Source organism: Microtus ochrogaster, linkage group LG4 (assembly GCF_000317375.1).
Source record: "Microtus ochrogaster isolate Prairie Vole_2 linkage group LG4, MicOch1.0, whole genome shotgun sequence".
In the NCBI taxonomy this organism is placed as follows: domain Eukaryota; kingdom Metazoa; phylum Chordata; class Mammalia; order Rodentia; family Cricetidae; genus Microtus; species Microtus ochrogaster.
The window spans coordinates 43142579-43165557 of NC_022030.1; the positions used below are offsets into that span (position 1 = coordinate 43142579).

A 22979-nucleotide genomic window follows, 5' to 3' on the forward strand; every position below is an offset into this window, starting at 1 on the left:
GATAGATAGATAGATAGATAGATAGATAGATAATAGATGGATGGATAGATAGATGATAGATAGATAGATAGATAGATAGATAGATAGATGATAGATGGATGGATAGATAGATAGATAGATAGATAGATAAATGCAATCACATTTATCAGATCCTGTGCTGTTGAGTTCTTTTCAGAAAGTCCTGTGTTTTTGTCCTGAGATGCCTCCCTTGTCTTTTGTTTTACCGGGTTTGGGTTTTAGACCTTACAGTAAGATATTTGATCCATTTTGAGTTGAGTTGTATTACAGGGTAAGAAATTAAGACAAAACTTTATTCTTCTAAGTGTGGATATTTAGTTTCAGCAGCATTAATGCCTGAAGAAAGCATTGGGCCTTAGTATAGTTCTTGGAAACTCTTCAAAATTCAGGTGGTTGTTCTTGGGTAGCTTTGTCCCACGCCTCTGTTCTCATCCTGTCTAATCTACATATGTATTTTTATACCATGCTGATTTTGTTACTGTGAGTTGGTGGTATTATTTGAGATCAATATTGTGATCATCACGGCATTGCTTTTTCTGTTTAGGATTATGCTGACTATTCAGGGTCTTTTACCCTCCGTGTGAATTTCAGGATTGTTTTATTTTGTAATTCTGAGGAGAATGTCATTGGAATTTCACGGAATCTGTAGATCACTTTCAGTAACACAGCCATTTTCACAGTATCACTTCTTCCAGCCCCTGAGTATTTGAGATTTTTTTTTCCATCTTGTAACATCAATTCATTCTTCAGTGGTTTTACATTTTCACTGTGGAGCTCCTTGGTCTCCTTGGTTAGATTTTTTCCCTATGTTTTTGTTTTGTTTTGTTGTTTTGTGTTGGTTTCAGGATATTGTCAATAGGATGCTTTGTGGGAGTTATTTTTGTTTTTTCCTGATCTCGTGAGCAAGTTTGGTTTTAGTGTATAGAAAGCTACTGATTTTTATGTGTTGATTTTGTCTTCTGCCACTTTGATGGAAGTCTATCAAAACTGTGAATTTGTGGTGGGTTTTCTCATGTTTTCAGTGCAAGAATGTGTCACCTAGGAGCAGAATAAATGTCTTCTCCAAAAACATCAACAATTTAGGATAAAGCAATTCTGAAACATGTAAGGTTCAGTAAGGTGGCAAATAAGATAGTTTTCTTCCTAATAAGTATAGCATATGAAGTAATTTTTAAAAAAACTGGCACAACAATTGATTTCAAAGAAGTGGTAATGAATTATTTCAGTTCTCTTATTATTAGAAATTCATGTAAATCTCTGTAATAGTTTTCTATGGTCACCATTATAAGTTACCACAAAGTCGGCATCTTAAGACAACCCTTTATTTCTACATTTCTGTAGGGGAAGTCAGCAAAGGTCTGGTTGGTGTCTATGAAGTTGCTTTTCTTCTTGGAAGCTCCACAGGAGGTGCTTGTTTTTATTGCTCTTCTTGTTTGTTTTATTTTGTTTTTCTGAGACAGGGTTTCTCTGTGTAGCCCTAACTGTCCTGGAACTCACTCTGTAGACCAGGCTGGTCTTGAACTCACAGAGATCCGCCTGCCTCTGCCTCCCGAGTGCTGGGATTAAAGGTGTGCACCACCACCACCTGACAGGAAGTGCTGTTACTTTGCCCTTTCCAGCTTCTGTAAACTCCAAAAGTTTCCTGGCTTAGAGCCCCTGCCTCTGTCTCCAAAGCTGGGAATAAGAGATCAAGGCCTCCCATCATACGGTCAGTCCTCCCTCCTCTCTCTTTCTTCTCCTTCCACTTTTGAGAGCCATTGCGGTTAAGTAGGTTCCACCCAGATGATCTAAAATAATCCCCAGCTGATCAGCAAATCCCAGTTTCGTTTGTAACCTTTGTTTGCCTTCACCATGGAACCTTATGCACTCATCAGTTCTGAGGATTACAATTCAAACATCATCAGTGTCATTTATGTGCCTGCGTTGTCCAAGAGTCATTCTTGAGCATTTAAAATATTAATGTATGGGTGCAAACAATGCACAGAAACTCATATTATTCATATGTATATTATTCATCTGCTTCCTAATATTTAAAACTAAAGTTCTTGGGTATTGGATATGTTTTACAGTATGTGCTGTAAAATGAATGTGTTTTCATGTTATTTATCAGGCACAATAAAGAGATCCGGTCTAAACCATTCACGTTTACCTTGGGCAATAACTATTATCTCTGATATCAAACTCTTATTTGACTGCAAGGAAAATACAGTATTAATATTGATTTCAGTAAATCCTACAATTTAAACCTCTTGCACCTGGAACTTCTGGTCTTTGAAAACTGACAAGCCTCTGGTCCATGAGCATGCAGCACTTTACAGTGATCACCTAGAAAGCAAAGCTTTGTATCATGTGATGCGGATCAAAGTATAAGGATGGGTTTTCCTCTAGTCATGCCTGTTATATAAAGAAGTTGTAGTCTAGCCTTAGGATTTGGAGAAGGTAGAAAGTTAGTATCTTTCATGTCCTCTAAGGACATCCATTCCAAAAATCCCTTATTGTTACAGTGACCACGAAGGCAATTTATAAGAAGCAAAGATAAAAATGTAACTTAAAGTTATGATAAGAATGACATAAACCAAGCATTTCTATAGAATATTTATGTCACAAAGTTCTTTTTTAATGTGTTTTTTTTCTTTTCTATCATTATCATCTCTGTGAAGTAGACCAAAAGTTCCTATATTTTTAAATTGACCAACTGAATTATAAAAGTTTTTTCATTTTTAATGAAATTAAAAATGGATTGATTGAATTATAAAAGAAACTAAGTTATTAAAGTCTGCATAAACCGTCTATGACTCAGCCCATGATGGCTCTCTCCTCACAGGTGGGCAGCTCAGGTAGGCAAGAATGCAGAATTGAACTATGTGGATTAGGTAAGCACACTGGCTTCTCTACATGCTGATTGTAAGGAAGTGACTCCGCGCTAACACTCAGAGAAGGAAAGAAGGGAGACACGCAGTATAGAGCACCTAATCCATAACAACACCACTGGTTCTGTTGAAGCCATCCAATAGTCTGAGAAATAGCACTTCAGCTGTGTTGTTTGCAGCTCAAAATACACTATTCATTTGTCTTCTGCATGACTCACACACTGGGATATATTGCAGTACAAAGTCTTGGAGCATTCTATACATAAAAGGAATTCATTAAATTATTTCATAGGTTAATGTGTGTGTGTGTGTGTGTGTGTGTGTGTGCGTGTGTGTGTGTGTGTCTACTTGTAAGTGCATAAGACTCAGAGTCAGTAGACAACATCTGAAACCACATTCACTCAGTGACTTGGGAGAAGCTGATGCACCTTGTGAGTCATTGTAAAAAAAACATTGGCATTGGTAAAACCTACTCCAAAATTACAGTGAGCTAATGCTCGCAAAAACCCTAGCAAAATACCTGTGCTGTAGGATGCACTCAGTAAATGTTTTCATAACTGAAATTGAGAATTTGGCAAAACATGGGAGTTATGTGCTGGGAGCCGAAGACTTGGGGAAAGAACCTGTTGGTGGCTTCTCAAGAATGATTGTGCAATAATGAAAGGAAACTGTAACGACCAAAGGTGTATCTTTAAAACAAACGTTTAATCTATCCCCCATACCATCTGTCACATAGCAGACAACAGAACAGACAAAGATGCAGTGTGGGTTAGCATCAGGATGCGCGAGCCCACACAGAATCAGCTTTCAAACACAAGGTCACTGACTGAGAAAACCTTTGACTTGTCATGGCTTACGAAAAAGAAGAGCAAGAGAAGATTTTGGCTCATCATACAGGGGATATTCAAAGGAAAAACAGAGTGGGTTTCTTTGCTCCTAGAATCAATCATAACTGTCAGGAATGTATCACTTTACTAATGCCCAGTCAATTGATTTTCTAGCATGTCTTAGAATCTGTCTTCCAATGTACATTCCTTGATTGCTCCACTACATAGTCAAGATGAGTGCAATCATGGAAGTTCACTAAAATGAGAAAGACAGAGATCAGTGGTTGCTTTAAAGGAAAGTGGTGCAAACTTACTGATCTTATCATATTCAGGGTGATATTTCTGAGAGAAAGACAGAGCCAAGCATTTGAAACCTTTTCTGTGCAAAAGAAGTAAAATAATAAGAACCACAGAGAAAGTACTAATTTTAGGAGGAATAATGCCAACGTAAGTTAATAAACTACCTCAATAATACCCTTTTATGCATGAATACTTTTAGTAGCCAGCTGGTGGAAAGTGAAAATGTTTAAGCAAAGCGTTATTCCAGAATTCCAGTCTTCCAGCTTGGGTTATCTCCTACACCAGATCCGCCAAATCACTGGAGCCACAAATGGTGACTCAGAAACGTTCGGTTTGTCCTTTGCATCCTTCGGAGTCTAGGATGAACACCACTGGCCTGGAAGGCCCCCCTACTGGAGTATCGTCTCCCTGCCTCCCAAGACCTTCTTCAGTCTCCTCGGGGGTGGAGTGCGGCTGACAGTCCTGCTCGGAATTACTCCAGACGTAGCCAGGCAGAGTCACATGGCTGTCGATCTGTCCGCTGGCATTCTTGGTGGGTTTGCCAGAGAAGAGCACCAGTCGGGTGCCTGCCCCCATCTGTGACTGGCTGCTGGTGCTGTGAGTGACAGTGGTGAGCACTGAGCCGTACCTGTGGCCACCACAAGGTGGCGTGCTTTTCCAGTCGATAGACAAGTTCCACCGAGTCCACATCTTCTTCATCTCAGCCTGCACCTGCAGCACAAGAAACACGCGTGCACCTGTCAGAAACCATAAAGGAGTCCCACGCACCCACGCCCGAGTTATAACGAACTTTACTTGGATCTTAGTGATAATAATAATAATAATAATAATAATAATAATAATAATAATAATAATAAACATAAACACTGGTTGAGGTCCCTCTGTGTTCAGGGACTCCACAGATCTGTGCCTTCCATACCCTCAAAGAGACCTTTTCAATCAATGTTACTTTTAGTATTTAAATAAGACCAAAGCGCCGCTGATACAAGCAATTGCCTTATCACCAGGAAAAAAGAATTCCGGGTTTGAAGAGTCTGTGCAGAGCGGGGAGCACAGGACTTTTCATATGACAAGTCCATCTAAACAAGTCCATAAAGTCTCGCACACCCCAGGGATAACCTCAGCCCTCCTGGAAGTGTTTGAGAAAACCGTAAAGCTTCAGGGAAATCCTGCTGTTCATCCAAGCCAGTGGACCTGATAAAAGTCCCCTGCCTTCTTCCTCCAAACACTTTCCCAGAGTACCCACATTGTCCTGACACTCACTCGGAACTCCTCCCTAAGGCCCAGTAGTCCCTAGCGGGCACAACCAGCTCGCCCCAACCCCTGAACTCTGCCTAGTTCTGTGCTTTTTCATTTATGCCTCTAAGCTCCCAGATCTCCATTTAAAATGCTCTGCCTAAATGAGAAGAGATCAGCTCTTTGCCTGACTCTCTGTAGCTACTGAATCAACACCACCCGAGGCAGAGAAAAGCCAAGGAAGGTACCATGCTTGTAAGGAAACTGCCATATTGTCAACCCGCAAGAACCAAGAGGAGGGGGGAAGAAAAGGATAGAGAGAGACAAGTAGACACTATAACTGCACTCTGAGGAGATGGGGCTTGCCCTCCACACCTTCTATCAAAGTGTCCTTTCTACCGACTCTTTCCTGAAAGCACCGGGGAAAGCAAAGACCCCAGGGGAAGCAAAAGCATATAAGTTGGTGTCACTTGCGCAACACACGCATCTCTTCATTGGGGGTTAGGGTGGTGGGTGACACTGACACACTTAGCCCTGCTGAAAATTAAGGTAAAAATAACACAGCAGTAAATCGGGATGGTGCATTGGTAAGTTGCCACTCAAGCGCCTTATGCAGAGACCAATATCCTACAGAACCAACGTTCTCAGAAGAATCTGGTGAGCCACTGCAACAGCAACTGTCATTGTCCTTCTGGGACTTGGAGCAAACTGGAAATCTGAGAGAAAAAGGAGGCAGCCACCCAGGCAACAGCAAGGCATGCTGAACCCTCCAGGGTCATCTGCATCATCCACATGATGTGTAGTTGCTTCTCTCTGCCGACTGCCAAATGGGTTGAGATAGTGCTATCCTCAACTTATCCTGAAAACCTTATCTGTTTTAATTGAATTTATTTTCATTTAGATTCATCCTAAGGAAAGCAGTTGACTTTTTATAGAACTTTATGTGGAATAAAAGTTTTAGTATTAACCAGAATTGATTTAGAATTAACTAAAATAAAAATCTCCGTCTTTGGGAAAGATCTCAGGGTTTTGAGGTCAGTCTCTTAGAGTTCCCTTGCTTCTACCTTCCATCATGGGATGATGTAACAAGAAGGCCCTGGTCAGATGTGGCCTCCTTGACACAGATGGCCCCACATTTAAATCTGTGAGAAACAGACCACTATCTCCCCTGTGTAAATTACTAAGCTTCCTGTGTTCTGTCAAAAAGACACAAAATGGATTAAAACAAAAATTGATTTGGAGCTCATCTTCAGACCTACCTCTCCATTGCAGTAACAGTAGACAATAGACACGAAGAAACCCTGAAGAAAAAAGGGCTAGATTAGTCCTCCGGCAATTCATGAAGCACACAGCAGAGACTGGACTCATATCAAATACCTTGTACCAAAATGCACCAACTGAAAAGTTGGCTTTTGATGATATCTTCAGAAAATTACAGAAATTATTTCCTCCTAATATTTCTGAATATTGTGTTTGTCTGGGTGACCTTTCCTTGGTTTCAACCAAACCAAGCACCTGAGCAAAATACTCCAAGGTTCACAAAGAACCATTTCCTATGATGTGGTTTTATTTACATTACTGCTTGAGGATCGCATAAACCCATCCCCTGCTTGGTAAAATATGCTTCTATTTCTCAAAAGCTAGCAGCTACCGACATTGAATATTATATGTTAAAGCACAGAGAACACTGTTTTCACTCTGAAGTATCTATTGAGCTTAACCACTGGGCTAAGAGTGACTCAGCATAACAGGGGTGAACGTGCGAGACCCGCATATAAAAACATTAGCCAACAGCCACATGAGAAAAACAAGGCTGTGAGGGTCTTGTGGGTAAAATCAATGTTACCGGGAACAACACTGGATGAGAAACTCAGCCAAGACCTCTCTGGGGCAACATTTAAGCTGGTCAGAGTGACAAGAAGATGTCAATTGGATGAACCTGGGGGAGTGGGACATTCAGGGAGAAGAGAGCAGAGTGTGATGCCCGCGTGCCCACTTCCACCTCCACCTCCACCCCAGGCACGCTGGTGAAGCAACAGCCAGGTCCTGTGAGTTCTGTGGGAGATTCGGTGTGTGTTGGCAGGCTCCAGGCCATGCAAGGCTGTGTGTGGCAAAAAAATGACACTTGAACTTGACACCTGAATGTTGAGTGCAACATGAAATCTTTGGAAATTCTTGACAAGTAAGTAATACATCAAATGTAAACTCTCCAGTTGTTCAGGCTGCTGGGAACTGAAGTTCCCTGACCAGGTTACAGATGCTATCGCCTTATTAGAACGTCATGCCTGTGGAGAGTTGGCACGCTGCTGATTAAGAGCCCAGGTCACCTTGGGCTATTTTCAGTTCCCCCAAGAGTCACCCACCTTGTAGCAGACCTACACCGCTTTAACCATCAGGTAAAAATCTCTAGAAAGTATTGATTTAGTAAGCCACTGGCTCCCACACCAAGAGCTCAGAGCACTCTCAGGCTGCACCTGAAGTCCATGGTGCAGAGCTTTGACTTCGTGGTGACTCACCTACATGATGTCCACACCAACATACTTGATAAACACACTGACATGACTCCCTTTCATTCTGTCATAACCACTTCTAGGAGGGCAGCTGCCATCCGTACTCTCAGGCCATGGTTACTCATGTCTGCCTCAAACTCTCTGTTGCTCCCTCTGGTATAAATGCATCAGTAGATTCAAGTTGAAGAGAGGAGGTATGGTCACAGTCTTCCTCTTTACAGTGGGATGAAGGGATGGGGAAAACTTTTTACCTTCCTGTCTCTGTCACTCTTTTCCCTGCTTCCCTGCTTTTGTCTTCTTTTTATTCTATTACTTTCCACACACATACTCAAAGGAAAGAGAAAAAAGAAAAAAGAACTGTGCCCTGCAGTGATGTGTGTTCTCCAGCAATGTGCCTTGTTATCTTGCTACCCAGGCTTGTTCCTGTGCCAAACAGCTCCACACCAGTTCGCTCTGGGGAAAGAGAATTAACCTGATCTCTAGGAGGTAAACACATAGTGTCCTCTCCAGGGCCCTCAGAAGACAGGTACCTAGAACCAGAGCAAAGGGCAGAGAAAGAGGTGGAGGGAACTAACAAAAACTAATCCCACACCACAGACGCTGCTGGTCACCTGGAAGGAGTTGAAGAAGAGCTCACAGTGCATGCGGATCTCCCACCAGAGCCCGGAGAAGGAGTGCGGCTGGCAGATGAACACGATGTAATGTACACCGAACACCAGCACCAGCACCAGCGTTGACTTAGCCAGTTTCCTGGAAAAAAACACAAGGTTTTCTATGAAGCAACCTCGGGTGCCTTTGGGAAAACAGCTTGTTGCAGAAATGAGTCAGAGATTCCTCAGCTGCCACTTTGCCCTTTCTCTACTTTTGCTGTTTGTGCGTTGCTGTGTGTGTGTCGTGTGTGTGTGTGTGTGTGTGTCTGTGTCTGTGTCTGTGTCTGTGTGTGGTCTGTGTATGTCTGTGTGCCATTGTCGTTTTGTTGTGTAGATGCTTATGGGGTGAGTATGTGTTGTTTGTGATGTGTATGGTTGTGTTGTGTGTGTATGGTTGTGGTATGCATGTGTTTATGTGTTGTGGTGTGTGTGTATGTGTTATCTATGAAATGTATGCATATGAGTATACAGGTGCTCAGGCACTGGCACAAGCAAGCAGGGCATTTGGTGTCTTCCTCTAGTTCTCTCTACTTTTTTTTTTGAGACAGAGTCTCTCACTGGACCTGAAGCTCACCATTAAAGAAAAGTTGTCTGTCCAGTGACCTCTCAGGATCGGCCTGTGACTACCCCCTAATTCTGTGGTTACAGGTATGTGCAGCCATGCCCCGTTTTTATGTAAGTGCTGGGGAATCAAACTCGGGTCCCCATTCTTGAAGAGCAAGGGTCTCCTCTCAGAGCCATCTCCCCAGAGCTGCCTCTTGTCCCTTTATAGTAAGTCTGGCGGTGATTCTCACTTCCCATGATCAGTATCCCCTAGGTCTCTCTAATTTCACGTCTATTCTTCTTGATGGTAGGCTGCTGTTTTTATGAAGTCATTAAATGGCCTTGGTTGATGTACTATGTCATCTTTAACGTTGGTGTTTGAGACTGAAGCATTTCCTCGATTTTACACCTGAGGTTCAGGGAACATCAGGGAAGAGGGGGCAAAACATTTTCTAAGAACTGGAAGACCAGGAAGTCTGCTGTGAGACGGCGCCATCTGTGAATGACAGAAAAGGCTACACACATGAAATCTCAACAATATGGCTGCCTAAATAAGACCCGAGCAATTGCAATGCTGGTTGACATTCCAATGTGGATGGGTGAAATCCCATGGGACCCCATGCCTAGATTAATGACTGCTGAGAGAGAATCGGTCTTCCCCGGGGATGAGCCCTCCAATTGGTTATCCCTAATACCAGGGGTCAGCCCTAAGAACTTATGCACATGAGCACCAGTAAACTGATTCAGCAGGTTATATTTATAAATTTTTTATTGCAATAATAGCTAAGAAATCTAATGATAATTAGTGACAACAATAAAGGAAAGCTTATGAATTTGAGATAAAGTGAAAGGAGCATAGGAAGAAGAGGAAGGGAAGAATGATATAAATAAGGTACATATGTATATGAAATTTTAAATATTAATTAATTTTTTAAAATCAGCTACTCTTAGAGATACTTTGCAATTCTTATGAGTTATATGCGCTCAGTCCTTCCTCGTAGTCTGAATGTTCTGTCAATACTCTGTTCTAACTACCTGTCGTTCTGTTTAGTTCTCTGTGTGTCTCTCTCTCTGTCTGTCTCCATCCCTCCTTATTTTTCCGTCTTGTTTTCTGTCTGGTTGTTTGGTTTGTTGGCTGGTTTTTTTTTCTTTTCTTTCTTTTATTTTGAGAATGGGTCTCACTGCATAATCTTGGCTGGCCTAGAACTCACAGGGATCTGGCCTATGTCTCTGCCTCTGCCCCTGCCTCTTTTGCCTCTAGAAGGCTAAAACTAAAAGTGTGAGCCATCCCTGCCCTGGCCTGTATATTTGAAGCAATCCTGAGTTTTCTGATGTAATGGTGTGGTATTTAGTTTTAGATGTCAGTTTGCCTGGGATGCACAGATGACAGGTAAAGTATTGTCTCAGTGTGTCTGTGGAGGATGCACAGATGACAAGTAACGCATTGTTTCATTGTGTCTGTGAATGAGATGGTTACATGCGTGGCTGGATTCAATATGAAAGGTCTGCCCTCAGTGTGGAGCGATGTGGGATTCCCCTCTGTATATTGTGAGTACCATTTGTTAATAAAGAAACTGTCTTAGGCCTGCGCAGGGAATAGAGGTAGGAAGAAAAAACTAAACTGAGTGCTGGGAGAAAGAAGGAGGAGTTAGAGGATAGCCATGGAGCCACGGGAGACAGAAACGCCAAAACTTTGCTGGTAGGCCACAACCACATGGTGATGCACAGATTAATGGACATGGGTTAAATTAATATGTAAGTGTTGGCCAATAAGAAGCTAGAGCTAATGGACCACACAGTGATTTAATTAATACAGTTTCTGTGTGATTATTTGAGGTCTGAGCTCAGGGCAGCTGGGAAACAAACAAGCAACCTCCCACGACAGTGGAGTGTAGGCAGGCACCACCAAGCACCTGGGCTCACTGCTTAGTATTCATAAGGAGGACAAGTACAGGCAGGTTCTGAAGTTTGGAGCACCAGTCAGTTCCAACAGGCCCACTGCTTATCAGCAATGCTGCCTTGAATGAAATGTACAAATGTGGAATTGTAAAACTGAAGGAACTGTAGGCAAGGCAAGGCTCAGATCAGTGGATAAAAAGTCCACAGGCTACAGGGGAAACTGCGAGTGAGGGGCAGGTCACTGTACCAAGGGAACAAACAGTTTTGACAGAACCAGAGGGCAGAGGAAAGGTCTGTTTGCTTCTCCTCTTCTGCAGCTGGACACAACTCTCCTGCCTTCTGCCTTCCAGGCACAGCAGCCTTGCATCTGGGAGTTGTGCCTGTAGGCTATTGAGCTGTTGAGTGTCCCTCTTAGGCTGAGGGTTACACCATTTGTTTCCTTGATTGTAAAACATTGAACTCTAAACAGCATCCTGGAACTCTGCTTACTGAAGGCTTGCCACAGACTTCTCAGTCCCCAGACTCACAGGAACCAGTTCACCAAGTGTTGGCTCGTGTATCCACTTCTCTATAACTGCCCATCAAGTTGTAAATCTGTTTGTGTCATTTGTACGCCCGTGCGTATCTTGTCAGGTCTATTGATTCTGTCCTGAGAGAACCCTTTCCTGTACAGAGTTAATCTAAAATGGTGCCCCCGATCCCATCTCTTGATACTTACATTCTTGTCATCTTTTCCCTGAGTATGATCAGGTTGGGGGATTTCTTCTAATAGATTAAGGCAACAATGAAAGAATATCACTTCTGGGACTGTGCTGCCTAAGATCTAACTGCTATCTCCCTGGTCTTCTGTAGCAAGACAAGCTGCCACATGGTGAGCTGTTTTCCTGAGAGGCTCATGTGACAATAAACAGTAGTACATCAGCTGAGAAGCACCCAGATCTGCCACCAGTGGTCACACTCACTCAGATATATTCTCCCCAGTTCAGATTTCCCATAATGCCACCACCCTGATTGACATTTCAGTTGCAACCCTGTAATAGCCAAGTAGAGGAGGGGCACAGAGACTCTTGACCTACAGAGAATGAAATGGAAAATATGCTACATTAAACCACAAAGTTGGTAGCAAGCAATTCATCCATTACCAGGACGCCAAGGGCACCATTTTCCATTTTGGGGTAACTTTTGTTTTGTTTGCACTCTTGATCTAAGAAATTGCCAAATGTAACCTATTTCTTTCTCATTTCTCAAATTCCCCTTTGTGAATCATTTACACCCAAGAATCTTGAACAACTTCTTCCATCCTTACCAATTTCTCCTCTCATTGCATTATTTATTTATTATTTTTCTTCTTGTAAACAAGCTGAGTGGGTGAGACAAGATCTCACTAGTCTAAGACCAAAGAGAACTAGACTCAGAATCCCAACTTGATGTTTTCTAGCTATGGAATACTGATTCGTTTATCTGGTCTCAGAAATGGGGCCGGACTTACAAGTCTCTAATAGTTCAAAGCTCTCTTGGCAGTCATCATTCCCATCCACACACTGTCCAGGAGAGATGGCTCTCTGGAATTCCCACGGGTTCACATGGCGGTGACTAGCTCAGACGTCTAGAGCTGTCTTCCTCCCTCATCGTCTTCAGTGTTTCAGTAGTGTTCGAATCATCTGTTCCCTTGGCGCTGATCAGCGACCTGCCTCTCACTCACAGCTTCCCCTGTAGACTGTGGACTTTTCATCTGATGGTCTGAGTCCTCACCTGCCTTGCCTACAGTTTCTTCAATCTTATAATTCCGCATTAGGCCATTCCATTCAGGAGAGCATTGCTGATAAGCAGTCAGTATCTGGGACCTGATTAACACTCTCAGTGCTCAGAACCTGCCTATACGTATCCTCCTTCTAAATGCTGAGTAGTGAGCTGAAGCTCCTGTGGCTGTAAGTTTAAAAAGGATGTTATAAACACCTAGGGCATTTTATACAGGCTAGTTAGATTCGGGAATTGCATTAACTGCAGTTGTATAGTCTTAAAACTCTAGTTATCTAGTTATAGTATAGTCTAACATCTCTCTGGAAAAAAAAACACATTCTGTTTTTAAGATGCAGTGTAAATTCCCCTGGAGAATGCTCTCAAAATCAAGCTAATTTTGCTTGCTTCTACTTTTGTAGCTAGGAACCAAAAATGAGGTTCAAAAAACATTAAATCAGAGAGATAGTTTATGAAATGGTCACAATGCAAAAGTTTTGTCACCATTCAGTTTAATGCAGACGAGAGAAAAATTGCATTAGGCAATGAAATCCATTTGTTATCCTGTTAGTTCTGTCCCTGGAGTTCTCTCTTCTTGTCTATGACTAAGCTATTTTATAGTTCTGTAGGGAAACGGGATCTTCTGTAAAAAAAAACAGTAATTGAATTCATCTCCGGTGTGCTGTATAGCAAAGTACCACAAAGTCCCTGCCTTAAATGAGACTCACTCCTTTCTGTTGATATGCAGTGATAGACATATAGATCTAGAGCTTCTCAAAATTGAACTCAAGGTTTCATCTAGGGTTGGGTTCACATCTGTGTCCAAAACACAGGCTCTCCCAGGCAGGGCAGAGTCTGTGTAACATATCATAAGACTGACTAGCACTATTTGTCATATATGTAACCTAATCAAGGGAGAGAACAAAAAAGCCATCATAGATCCTGTCCTTATTCCAGGTCCAGGTGACAGAGCAGGTATTGCACGTGACACAGATAGGGTACCAAAGGCTAGAGATCCCAGTGGCATTATATAAATCTGTCTTCCACAGTAATGCAAGTCATTCCTGGCCACTGAAACACAAATTGTATCCAGCAGAGTGTTAATGTCTCTGACTGTAGCCCTGTAGGTATTAACAAGCTTTGCAGTTTGCATCCCTTTATAAATTCATTCCAGCATGCATTTCCTAACTATATGTTCTCTTTTGAACCAGGTGAAATGTTTTATTATTGTCTCCTTCATTAATTATGGAATTAAATAAAATGTTTGAACTGTGTTCATGTTTATATATTACCTGTGATTACATCCTCTTTTAGAATTTATCCTTCAGAGCAGATGACTACCACAAGGGTACACATAGGTCATTATCTATTCATTGCAGATCGAACACAAGCATCTCTGGGGCACTGATGTTTATTAGTGTCCATATGATCAATCATATACACTATACAGCTTTATAGCTTGGCTGTCTACAAAGATGCAGCTGTGTAATGAGATGATCTGGGCATATAACAACTGATATAAGTCTTCTGGCTTGCTGGAAGAACGATGATTGTTCCAATTACAAGAGAAATGCAATGGAGTTAGGTGGTTTGGAGACATAGTGTCCTATTTTGATGTGGGCTGCCCTTCTCTGTATATGTGTTGCTTTTATTGGTTTATGGTTTGGTTAATGACTTAGCAGAGTAAAGCCAGGCAGGAAATTCAAACAGAGATATAGAGAGAGAGGAGGTGGCGTCAAAGAGCCATCATGTAGCTACCAAAGGAGAAAGACACTGGAACTTACTGGTAAGCCACAGCCTTGTACTGACACATAGATTAATAGAAATGGGTTAATTAAAGATGTAAGAGCTAGCTAGGAATATGCCTGAACCATGGGCCAAACAGTGTTGTAATTAATAAAGTTTTGTGTGATTATTCAGGTCTAGTCAGCCAGGAAACCAAAGCACTGTCTCCATTACATAACAGCACCCAAACATTTGCGAATAACAATTTCCACATAGAGCTTGAGAAAGCGTTTTTGTTTTGTTTTTTGTTTTGTTTTGTTTTTTTAAAAAAGGATTCTTGACAAACAAGAAGAGTCAAGCTCAGCTTTTTGGTAACTGCAGCAGCTTCTTGGTAACTGTCTTTTCTCTGGTAGACTCTGTCCGCAACAAACAGAGGCATCACTCCTTTAAGAGAGGCTTCCTGACTCAACATTAGGGGCAGGAACCTAACAACTCTTTTAAGAAGCCCTGCGGGGGGGGGGGGCCTTAAATGGTGTTTATGAGCAGCCAGAGGCATATTTCTTGATGGGGGCATGGACCTAGAAACTCTGCAGAGTTATGGCAAAAAAAAAGCATGACTCTGGCTAGTACTTCTGCCATGAAGTTAGACTCTCAAGAAGCCAAGGAATGGGGTGGAGCCAGCCACCAAAGACACAACTTTAATCCTAGCCATATCACTTAGCAGGTTTAAGACTCATGTACTCAGGAAAGATAGATACATACAGTAAAGATAGATTCAGAAGAATAAGAAAATAACCTCTAAATGGTTTATAATGTGTTTTAAAATGTACAAAGTCTTAGGAGAGAAAAGAAAAAGGATAGAGAAAGTCCTTCAAAAAAAAAATAGAGTAGTCAGGTGTGGTGGCACACACCTTTAATCCCAGTGCTTAGAAGGCAGAGGCAGGCAGATTTATGTGAGTACAAGGCCAGCCTGGTCTACAGAGTGAGATCCAGGACAGCCAAAGACAGACAGAAAAACCCTGTTTCAGAAAACCAAAGCTTAAAAAATAAAAGAAACAGAGAAAAAAATCAAGATGAGAAATACACAAAGAGTCTGGATTAAGTGTTTTATTGTGTTTTCCTTGAATTTTTTGACTGTGAAGGAGCTAACTACTAAGAGACATTTCATTGTGTGGTTGCTAAGCTAAGCAAACATATATATTTTAAAGTTATCTTGATCTCAAAATTTAAGTCTAAGGACATGTTACTTTGGAAAAGAGGTTTTGCTTTTGTTTTCACAGAGGATAGAAAGCTGTGGATTCCTTAATGGCTAATGTGGTTTGATCAAACAAGACCTCCTGAAGCAATGACCCAGGTGGTCCAACATCTATGACAGCTTCAAGACTGCTAGCTGAGATGGACCAACCACACAGGATATCCCATTTAAAAAAAGTACCTCCAATCAGCAGGAAGTAGTCTAGAGAACTGTGCTCAAATTCCCAAATATTGTTTTTAAATGTTTCTCTTCACTTAAAGAAGATTGATAAATGATTAATGCTCACAGTCAAGGTCTTTCTAAAGAAAAATGGGGGATATGATATAGAAATGAATACTTTATATTAGTATGGACTTTGTTTTTTGCTACAAATTGAAGGTCAATTTTGTTATATGTATGTTTCTACCCTTGTTGAAGGTATTATGTTTATATATAAACATTTAAAATGTAATATATAATTAAAGATTATTTATTAATAGATAGTAATAGATATTAATAGACCTGTAATAGTCAAACTGTAGTCATATTAGATTTTCTAGATGTGCAGAGATATATTTCAGATTGATAAGTATTCTTCAAACCTTTCAAAGACCTACAAAATTTGGCATTTAAAATGTTTTAAGAACTTAGATTTTTCTCAACAATGAGATATATCTGCTTCAGAGAGGTTGAGGGTCACTGAAAAAAATCGTTATGGAATTTGCCTCCAATGTGACAAAGCTAGCCATTTGGGCAAGAAATTTCTCTTGCCTGGACTGCTTGCTGGTATGCTGCATGAATTGAACATGCAGAACACACAGAAAAGTGACTGCTGAACTTTCCAAAAGATGGGATGATCCTTCAGGGTTCCTGTTTCACAGAAGATACTGGCAGACATTCTGCAGGACACAGAAGAAAGAAACTGATAAACTTTGCCAGTACAAGGCAGAACAGAACTTCAAATTTTGTGTTTCACTAAAAAGTCTGCCAGATATTATGGGCCTATAGGCTAAAGATGGATGCCCCAACATTACAAAAGAACTTTGTATGACTGTCCAAGCAGCAAAATGTCTCTGTCATTTCTAGAACTTTGGAAGTTACGATGTACTTCCTGATTACTTAGGTAATATTATATCATTCTGGGGCCTTTGATGGAGTTAAAGACTAAATAAATAGTTACAATTATAGCTTTCCATAGTTATGATAAAAGATAAATTAGATATAGAACTTTAGTCTCACAAAGATAGGCTAAATGATAGACTATTTTCCTTAATTAGTCAAATGTAAATGGATTAATATTATAACTATAATTCTTGCTTAATAAATGTTTTGTACATATACTTTTACTGTGTTAAAGCTAACGCCTTTCTTTTTAATTAGACAGAAAAGGAGAGATGAAGTGGGATGTCTTTCTGTGTATGTGTTGCTTTTGTTAGTTGATGAATAAAGCTGGTTTGGCCAATGGCTTATCAGCCAGGCATGAAATTTGAACAGAGATAGACAGAGTAGGTGGAGTCAAGGAGATGCCATGAAGCTGCCAAAGGAGAAAGAAGCTGGAATTTTTCCAGTAAGCCACAGCCTCATGGCAGTACATAGACTAATAGGAAAAGGTTACTTTAAGCTATAAGAGCTATCTAGGAATACACTTGAACCATAGGCCAAAAGGCATTGTAATTAATATAGTTTCTGTGTGATTATTTGAGTCTGGTCATCCAGGAAACCAAAGCACAGTCTCTGATTACACTATTTAGAAAATAGATGCTCATTTCATACAGTATCTAGCCTGTATCATTCACTAGGTAAATTCATACATAAAAACTCTAGTAATCTTTGTCAAATCATATTTAACTAAAACAAAAAAAAACAGGCTCAGCAACCCTGTCTATCCTAAGCCTTTCTTGGTTCCTCCTGGCCTTAAGTGACATTTTCATGTCTATGAAAGTGGGTTTTTTTTTATTTTAGTTTAATTTTTTATTCTAAATTCATTTATTTATTTATTGGCAATTAGTTTTTTCAGGTTTCTCCTCTTTAATTGGCCACTCAACTTATATACAAACTTTACAGTGTACAGGAAAAAAAAGCCAGTATTTAAATCAAATAGACACAGCTGCCCATATAAATTTTTCACTTAACAACTTCACAATTCAAGAAAAACATGCAAATAGAGTTTTATAGATGCATTTCTGCATATACTTTCCTCACTTCAAGAAAAACTTCTACAAGATCTCAGATTCTCTCTCTTCCTTCTTCTCTCCCTCCTTCCAAGAGGGAAGTATAGTGAATGAAACTGTATGCTACTTTGCACTGTGCTACTATAGCATCCTGCAGCTGCCTCACTTCTTGTAAGAGAAGCATATTATCCATTTCAGCTGAGGATAGAAGTTCAAAGAAAGAAAATACCTATAAAAATTAGACCATAAGTGATTATTCACCTTTAAATCTCTCTGCTTTGCTGTCATACTGCATTGGTTTTATTCTGATGTTAAGCAAACATCATATTTAATGGCATATTTAACATCGTATTGAATGACAAATTCCATTAGAGAAAACATTCAAGTGTTTTCTCCTTGAACTCTTTTACACATCTTTATCAAGTTCTGACAACTCGCCTTGCTTGTTAAAGTAAATTAGAATAAGGCAGAAAAGACTAATTACTGGACATTGGTTTATTTCGTGCTTTACTTGAAGCACCTGTGTGTGCTGTCTATTTGCCAAGCATAACTTCACTTGCTATGGAACAGAATGACCTGAAGGAGTAGCTGAAACAGTGGGTCATTTCCCTTAGCAACCCACTGACGGCCACATACCTACTACAGTATTTCACTTGCTTTCTTCCAAGTATAAAATGAGAATACCATCTGGATCTTGGATCAAAGCCTTTCAGAAGCTATCCTGGCTTCGGTCCACAGATAACATCTCTCTTTCACTCTCATTGGCACCAGAGTGCTTACACTAGAACGATTCTGGCTACATTTCTGGAGGCCCACAGTGAGATCTCCCTCACCAAGACCCCACTTAGTCCAGAGAGGCTGCTTCTCCCGGGCCTCAGCCCACTGAAGGGCTCTGGAACTAGGAAACACATGCCCACAATGGAATTCTGGGGTTCTTGGAAGATTTGCCTGACACTGCACAGAAAGCTGCTTTAAGTTTCAGGTGCCACGTTGTTTTCTGCCTCTTATTGTCTCCTTATTCAATGGATGTGCATCCATGTAGTCCCCACTCAGCCTCTCTGATCCTGTTGCATAAATTAGTCAGGAGGACACCCTTGATCCAGGGAAAATTCAATCAATATAACTAACACCAACTCCACTTCTGGAAGAGTTCTGCCATTGCATGAAGCTGTAAATGTGAAGCCTGGATTGCCCTGGATACCTCAAGATGTTAGAGATACCTGAGCTGTGGGATACCTGCCAACAAGAGCTGATAACAGAGAACCAGCCCAAGAGAAAGAAGTATGTTGCAGTCAACAAAGCTAAAAGGAGTTGGAGATCTGAAGGGTGTTTTGACATCAGACATGGAGATATAGAGTTTGGAGTTTGCCCCATTGGTTTTTGGTCTTGCTTGGTATTTTCTCACTATGCTCCTTTTCCTCCATTTTGGAATGGTAATTTATACCCTGTGCCATTATGTTGGAAGTATATGATCTGCTTTTTCATTTTTATTTTATAGGGATTAGAGATAAGAGCTTGTATAAGTCTCCAAAGAGACTTTGGACTTTTAAAAAGGATTGAGACTGATAGACTAGGGGGACTTTTGAAGTTCTGAATTCTTTTAGCATTGTGATATGGCTACCAAGCCTATAGGAGCCAGGAAGTGAAATGAGGTGGTTTGAACAAAAATGGCCTTCATAGACTCCTAGGGAGCGGCATTATTGGAGGTGTGGCCTTGTTATAGGAAGAATGTCAATGGGGAGTGAGTGGACTTTGAGGTTTCAGAAGCTCAAGCCAGGGCCAGTGGCTCACTGTCTCTTCCTGCTGCCCGTGAATCCAGATGTAGAACTCTCAGCGACTTCCAGCACCATGTATATCCACGTACCACCATGCTTTCTACTTGACTAAATCTCTGAACGGCAAACCAGCCCAATTAAATGTTTTCCTTTATAAGAATTGCCATGGTCGGGCTGGAGAGATGGCTCAGAGGTTAAGAGCATTGCCTGCTCTTCCAAAGGTCCTGAGTTCAATTCCCAGCAACCACACATGGTGGCTCACAACCATCTGTAATATGGTCTGTTGCCCTCTGTAGACAGAATATTGTATACATAATAAATAAATAAATAAATAAATATTTAAAAAAAAGAATTGCCATGGTCACAGTGTCTCTTCACAGCGATAGAACATTGACAAAGGAATAAACATTTAAGTAGTATACTCTCAAGTTAGAACTAACTAATACTGAGACAAGAACACAAATTGTTTCCGATAATTATTTCAATAATCTGGGGTTTCTGAAACCGAGTGCTGAGCTGAAAATATAAATAAGCATCCTGCATTAAGAACTAAAAATCTATACCACTTACAAATGACATCACACTTTTCACTTTATAAAGAAGAATGAAAGGTTTTTTATACCCTCCCCACTATGCCATAATTCTTGGCCTATATCTTTACTGATGGAGTATAACATGGGACAAGCTATATTAATTAGTACAGCATAGGCATTTATCTATAGATTCTTGGGCACAATGTATATCACAATACTACCACTGCAACTCACAGAACATAGCTGGATTGGAAGCTGCAGGTTTGTTCATACCCTGCATCCTAAGACAGTACCAGCCATCCCCGCCATCTTTGCTGCTGGACAGAAAAGGCTGACTGCACGTTAGAGGAGAAGGAATCAGTAAAGAATTTGGAGAACATTTGTGAAATAAAATCAAGGTGCCGAACATGGTTTGCTCCTTCCTGTATCTGAGAGAGTACTTCATAGCAAATTGGGGTAGAAGTTGTTACCTATTTAAAAGATGTAAAACCTAGTCCATATCTACCTGATTACTAGATGTGTTAGTTCAATTGGGTACAGGCCATTATTACTCAGAATCACAAAAATGGCCAATGGAAGGAATGGGCACTCACATAAAATGGACTGATAGTGATTATAAACACTCAGTTTGTCATGAAAGACAAAGAAAAGGGACTCCTCCAATCAGTGCATTTGAAACATTATTAAAATTTGCATTTGGTGGGTACCAAGTCACCAAAGGACTAGATGAAATACAACAGATGTACCTGCTTGATTATTTTCATAAGGACATTTTTTAAATGCAGACAGTTGTCTAAGATAATCACAAGAGATTTTATATAAATTCATATAATTTATAGAAAATTAACAATCTGCTAATAACAGACAAAAATACATAGAGAATCCAGGCACAGTAAGAAGGTTTGGAATATTTGCACCTTGATTATAGATAAATTATAGATAATTTCTCCAACAAATCACAGAAGTGAATGAAACAAGAACACACAGTCATAGAGTAGATCCCCCAGAGACATTTCAGACTAGCTCATGTGGATTCTTTAAACAGCAAACAAAACATTTCCTCTGATGGAGGCACTCTGGATTACCTGTACTGCTTCCTCATGTCGTGCCCAACTGCATTGGTCTCCCAAATCTTGGTAGCGAGAACTCTAACTGTATTCAGGAACAGAATAAAATTCAGCTGAAAGAAAAAAGAAGGCAATGTCACAAAGAAATTAAGCTACTCTTCAAGACATTTATAGAAATTGAATAATTTGAACTTCTTTGTATTGAGACTAAGAATTACTCACTCCATAAATTTGAATAAAGAATCTAAAATAAGACAGTAAAAACTACTAATTCTCAATTTGCCTTCATTTAAAAAAATAAAAATTAAATATTTAATAGAATTAGAAACCAGAAATATCAGAGAATTTTCTACCAGGATCTAATTTCCAAACATCACATGAAATTCGTGGTAGGTTGGTAAGACAAAATTAAGTTATTGTACACACAGGACTACCTTTCTAAAAAATAAATACCTGGCTTCTGCCTCTGGGTTGAAGAAGAGAAATAATGGAATTATTGAGAGAATTTTATTCTTTCCTGTGATGTAGAATGTACTAGGAAATGCGTGTTAAGAATATTTTACAAGATGCTGTATAAGGAAAGACACCTGGTATAGAAAGTTACATTGTATTTGAAAAGTAATGGGTGTGTGAACCACTAGAGAGGACTGAGCTCTGTCTTCAAACAAGGGATACAGCAGAAAGTCGTTGAGATGAGCCCTTAGTTGGTTCAGGAGGCCATGTTCTCCTAGTGTCCTCTATCCCCTCTGACCCCCACAATCTTTCCTCCCCCACTTCCTTGGAGTTATAGTAGGTAGAGCTAAGCAATACTGTAAAACGACAATAAAGAAACAGATCATGAAAACTCAGACTTTGAGAAACCCACAGCTGGCATTTAAAAAAGAATCAGAGAACTAAAATAAGAAATCAGAGGCGGCCACTCACTGACACATTTGAATTTGTATGCTTGTTTTTTTTCTGTAAGCTGTAGTTCATTTTCTGAGAACTCTTCAGAATAAGCCACAGGATCAAAGAATGGGCAAGGTGAGAACCATTTAAAAGATGTTTTCTTGATGGGGATTTGACGATGAGAGGGTAGAGATCTTCACATTTAAAGAGCCCTGCATGAATCAATGCCACTGTGAGAACTTGCAGACTGCAGTTTACATCAAAAATGGGACTAAGAATTAGAAAAATGTGGATCAGAAGTGTGCACTTCTTAGGAGCCATTTTTATTGTTCTGTCTTTACAATTCTCTAGACATTTACAGCATCAGTGTGCTATGGATCAATTTCTGTGCATTTAAGAAGAACCAGCTCCTCAGAAGACTAATGATCTACTTTGATTTGTAGCTATGCCTTCATTCCTGGCACAGAAAACATGCCCCATTCACTTACAACTCATTTTCTTTCTCCTAACCTGTCAATTCAGTATCTCAGATTTCTTTTTTATTTATTTATTAAAAATTTATCTTTTCTCATTTTACATATCAATCCCAGTTCCCACTCCCTCCCCTCCTCCCATTCCCATCCCCCTTCCTCTCCTCAGAAAGGGTAAGGCTTCCCCTGGAGAGTTGGAGAGTTAACAAAGTCTATCACGTTGCTTTGAGGCAAGGACCAAGGTTTTCCCCACTATGTCTAGGCTGAGCAAGGTATCCCTCCAAAGATTCCAAAAAGCCAGTACAAACAGGGATAAATCCTGGTCTCACTGCCACTGGCCCCACAGTCTTCCCTAGCCATACAACTGTCACCCACACTGTCAGCGGGCCTAGTTTGGTCCTATGCTGGTTCTCCCACTGTCAGCAAGCTGTAGGACTCCCATTAGCTCAGGGAAGCTGTTTCAGAGGGTGTCCCCAACATGATCTTGACCTCTTTGCTCATATTTTCACTCTTCCTACTCTTCAAC

General features: G+C 40.5%; 1 protein-coding gene across 1 annotated transcript in view; it reads right to left on the minus strand.

Annotated features, from left to right (window-relative positions):
* Positions 1–3607: 3607 nt before the first annotated feature.
* Pth2r (parathyroid hormone 2 receptor) overlaps positions 3608–22979 on the minus strand; it is an 81960-nt gene continuing 62588 nt past the window's right edge. Inside the window, exons 10-13 of the mRNA XM_005361457.2 lie at positions 21114–21208; positions 8373–8511; positions 6511–6552; positions 3608–4726 (exon numbers count right to left, since the gene is read on the minus strand). Of these exons, the coding sequence (XP_005361514.1) occupies positions 4334–4726; positions 6511–6552; positions 8373–8511; positions 21114–21208 (669 nt within the window). The 3' untranslated portion in view covers positions 3608–4333. The remainder of the gene's footprint in view (positions 4727–6510; positions 6553–8372; positions 8512–21113; positions 21209–22979) is intronic.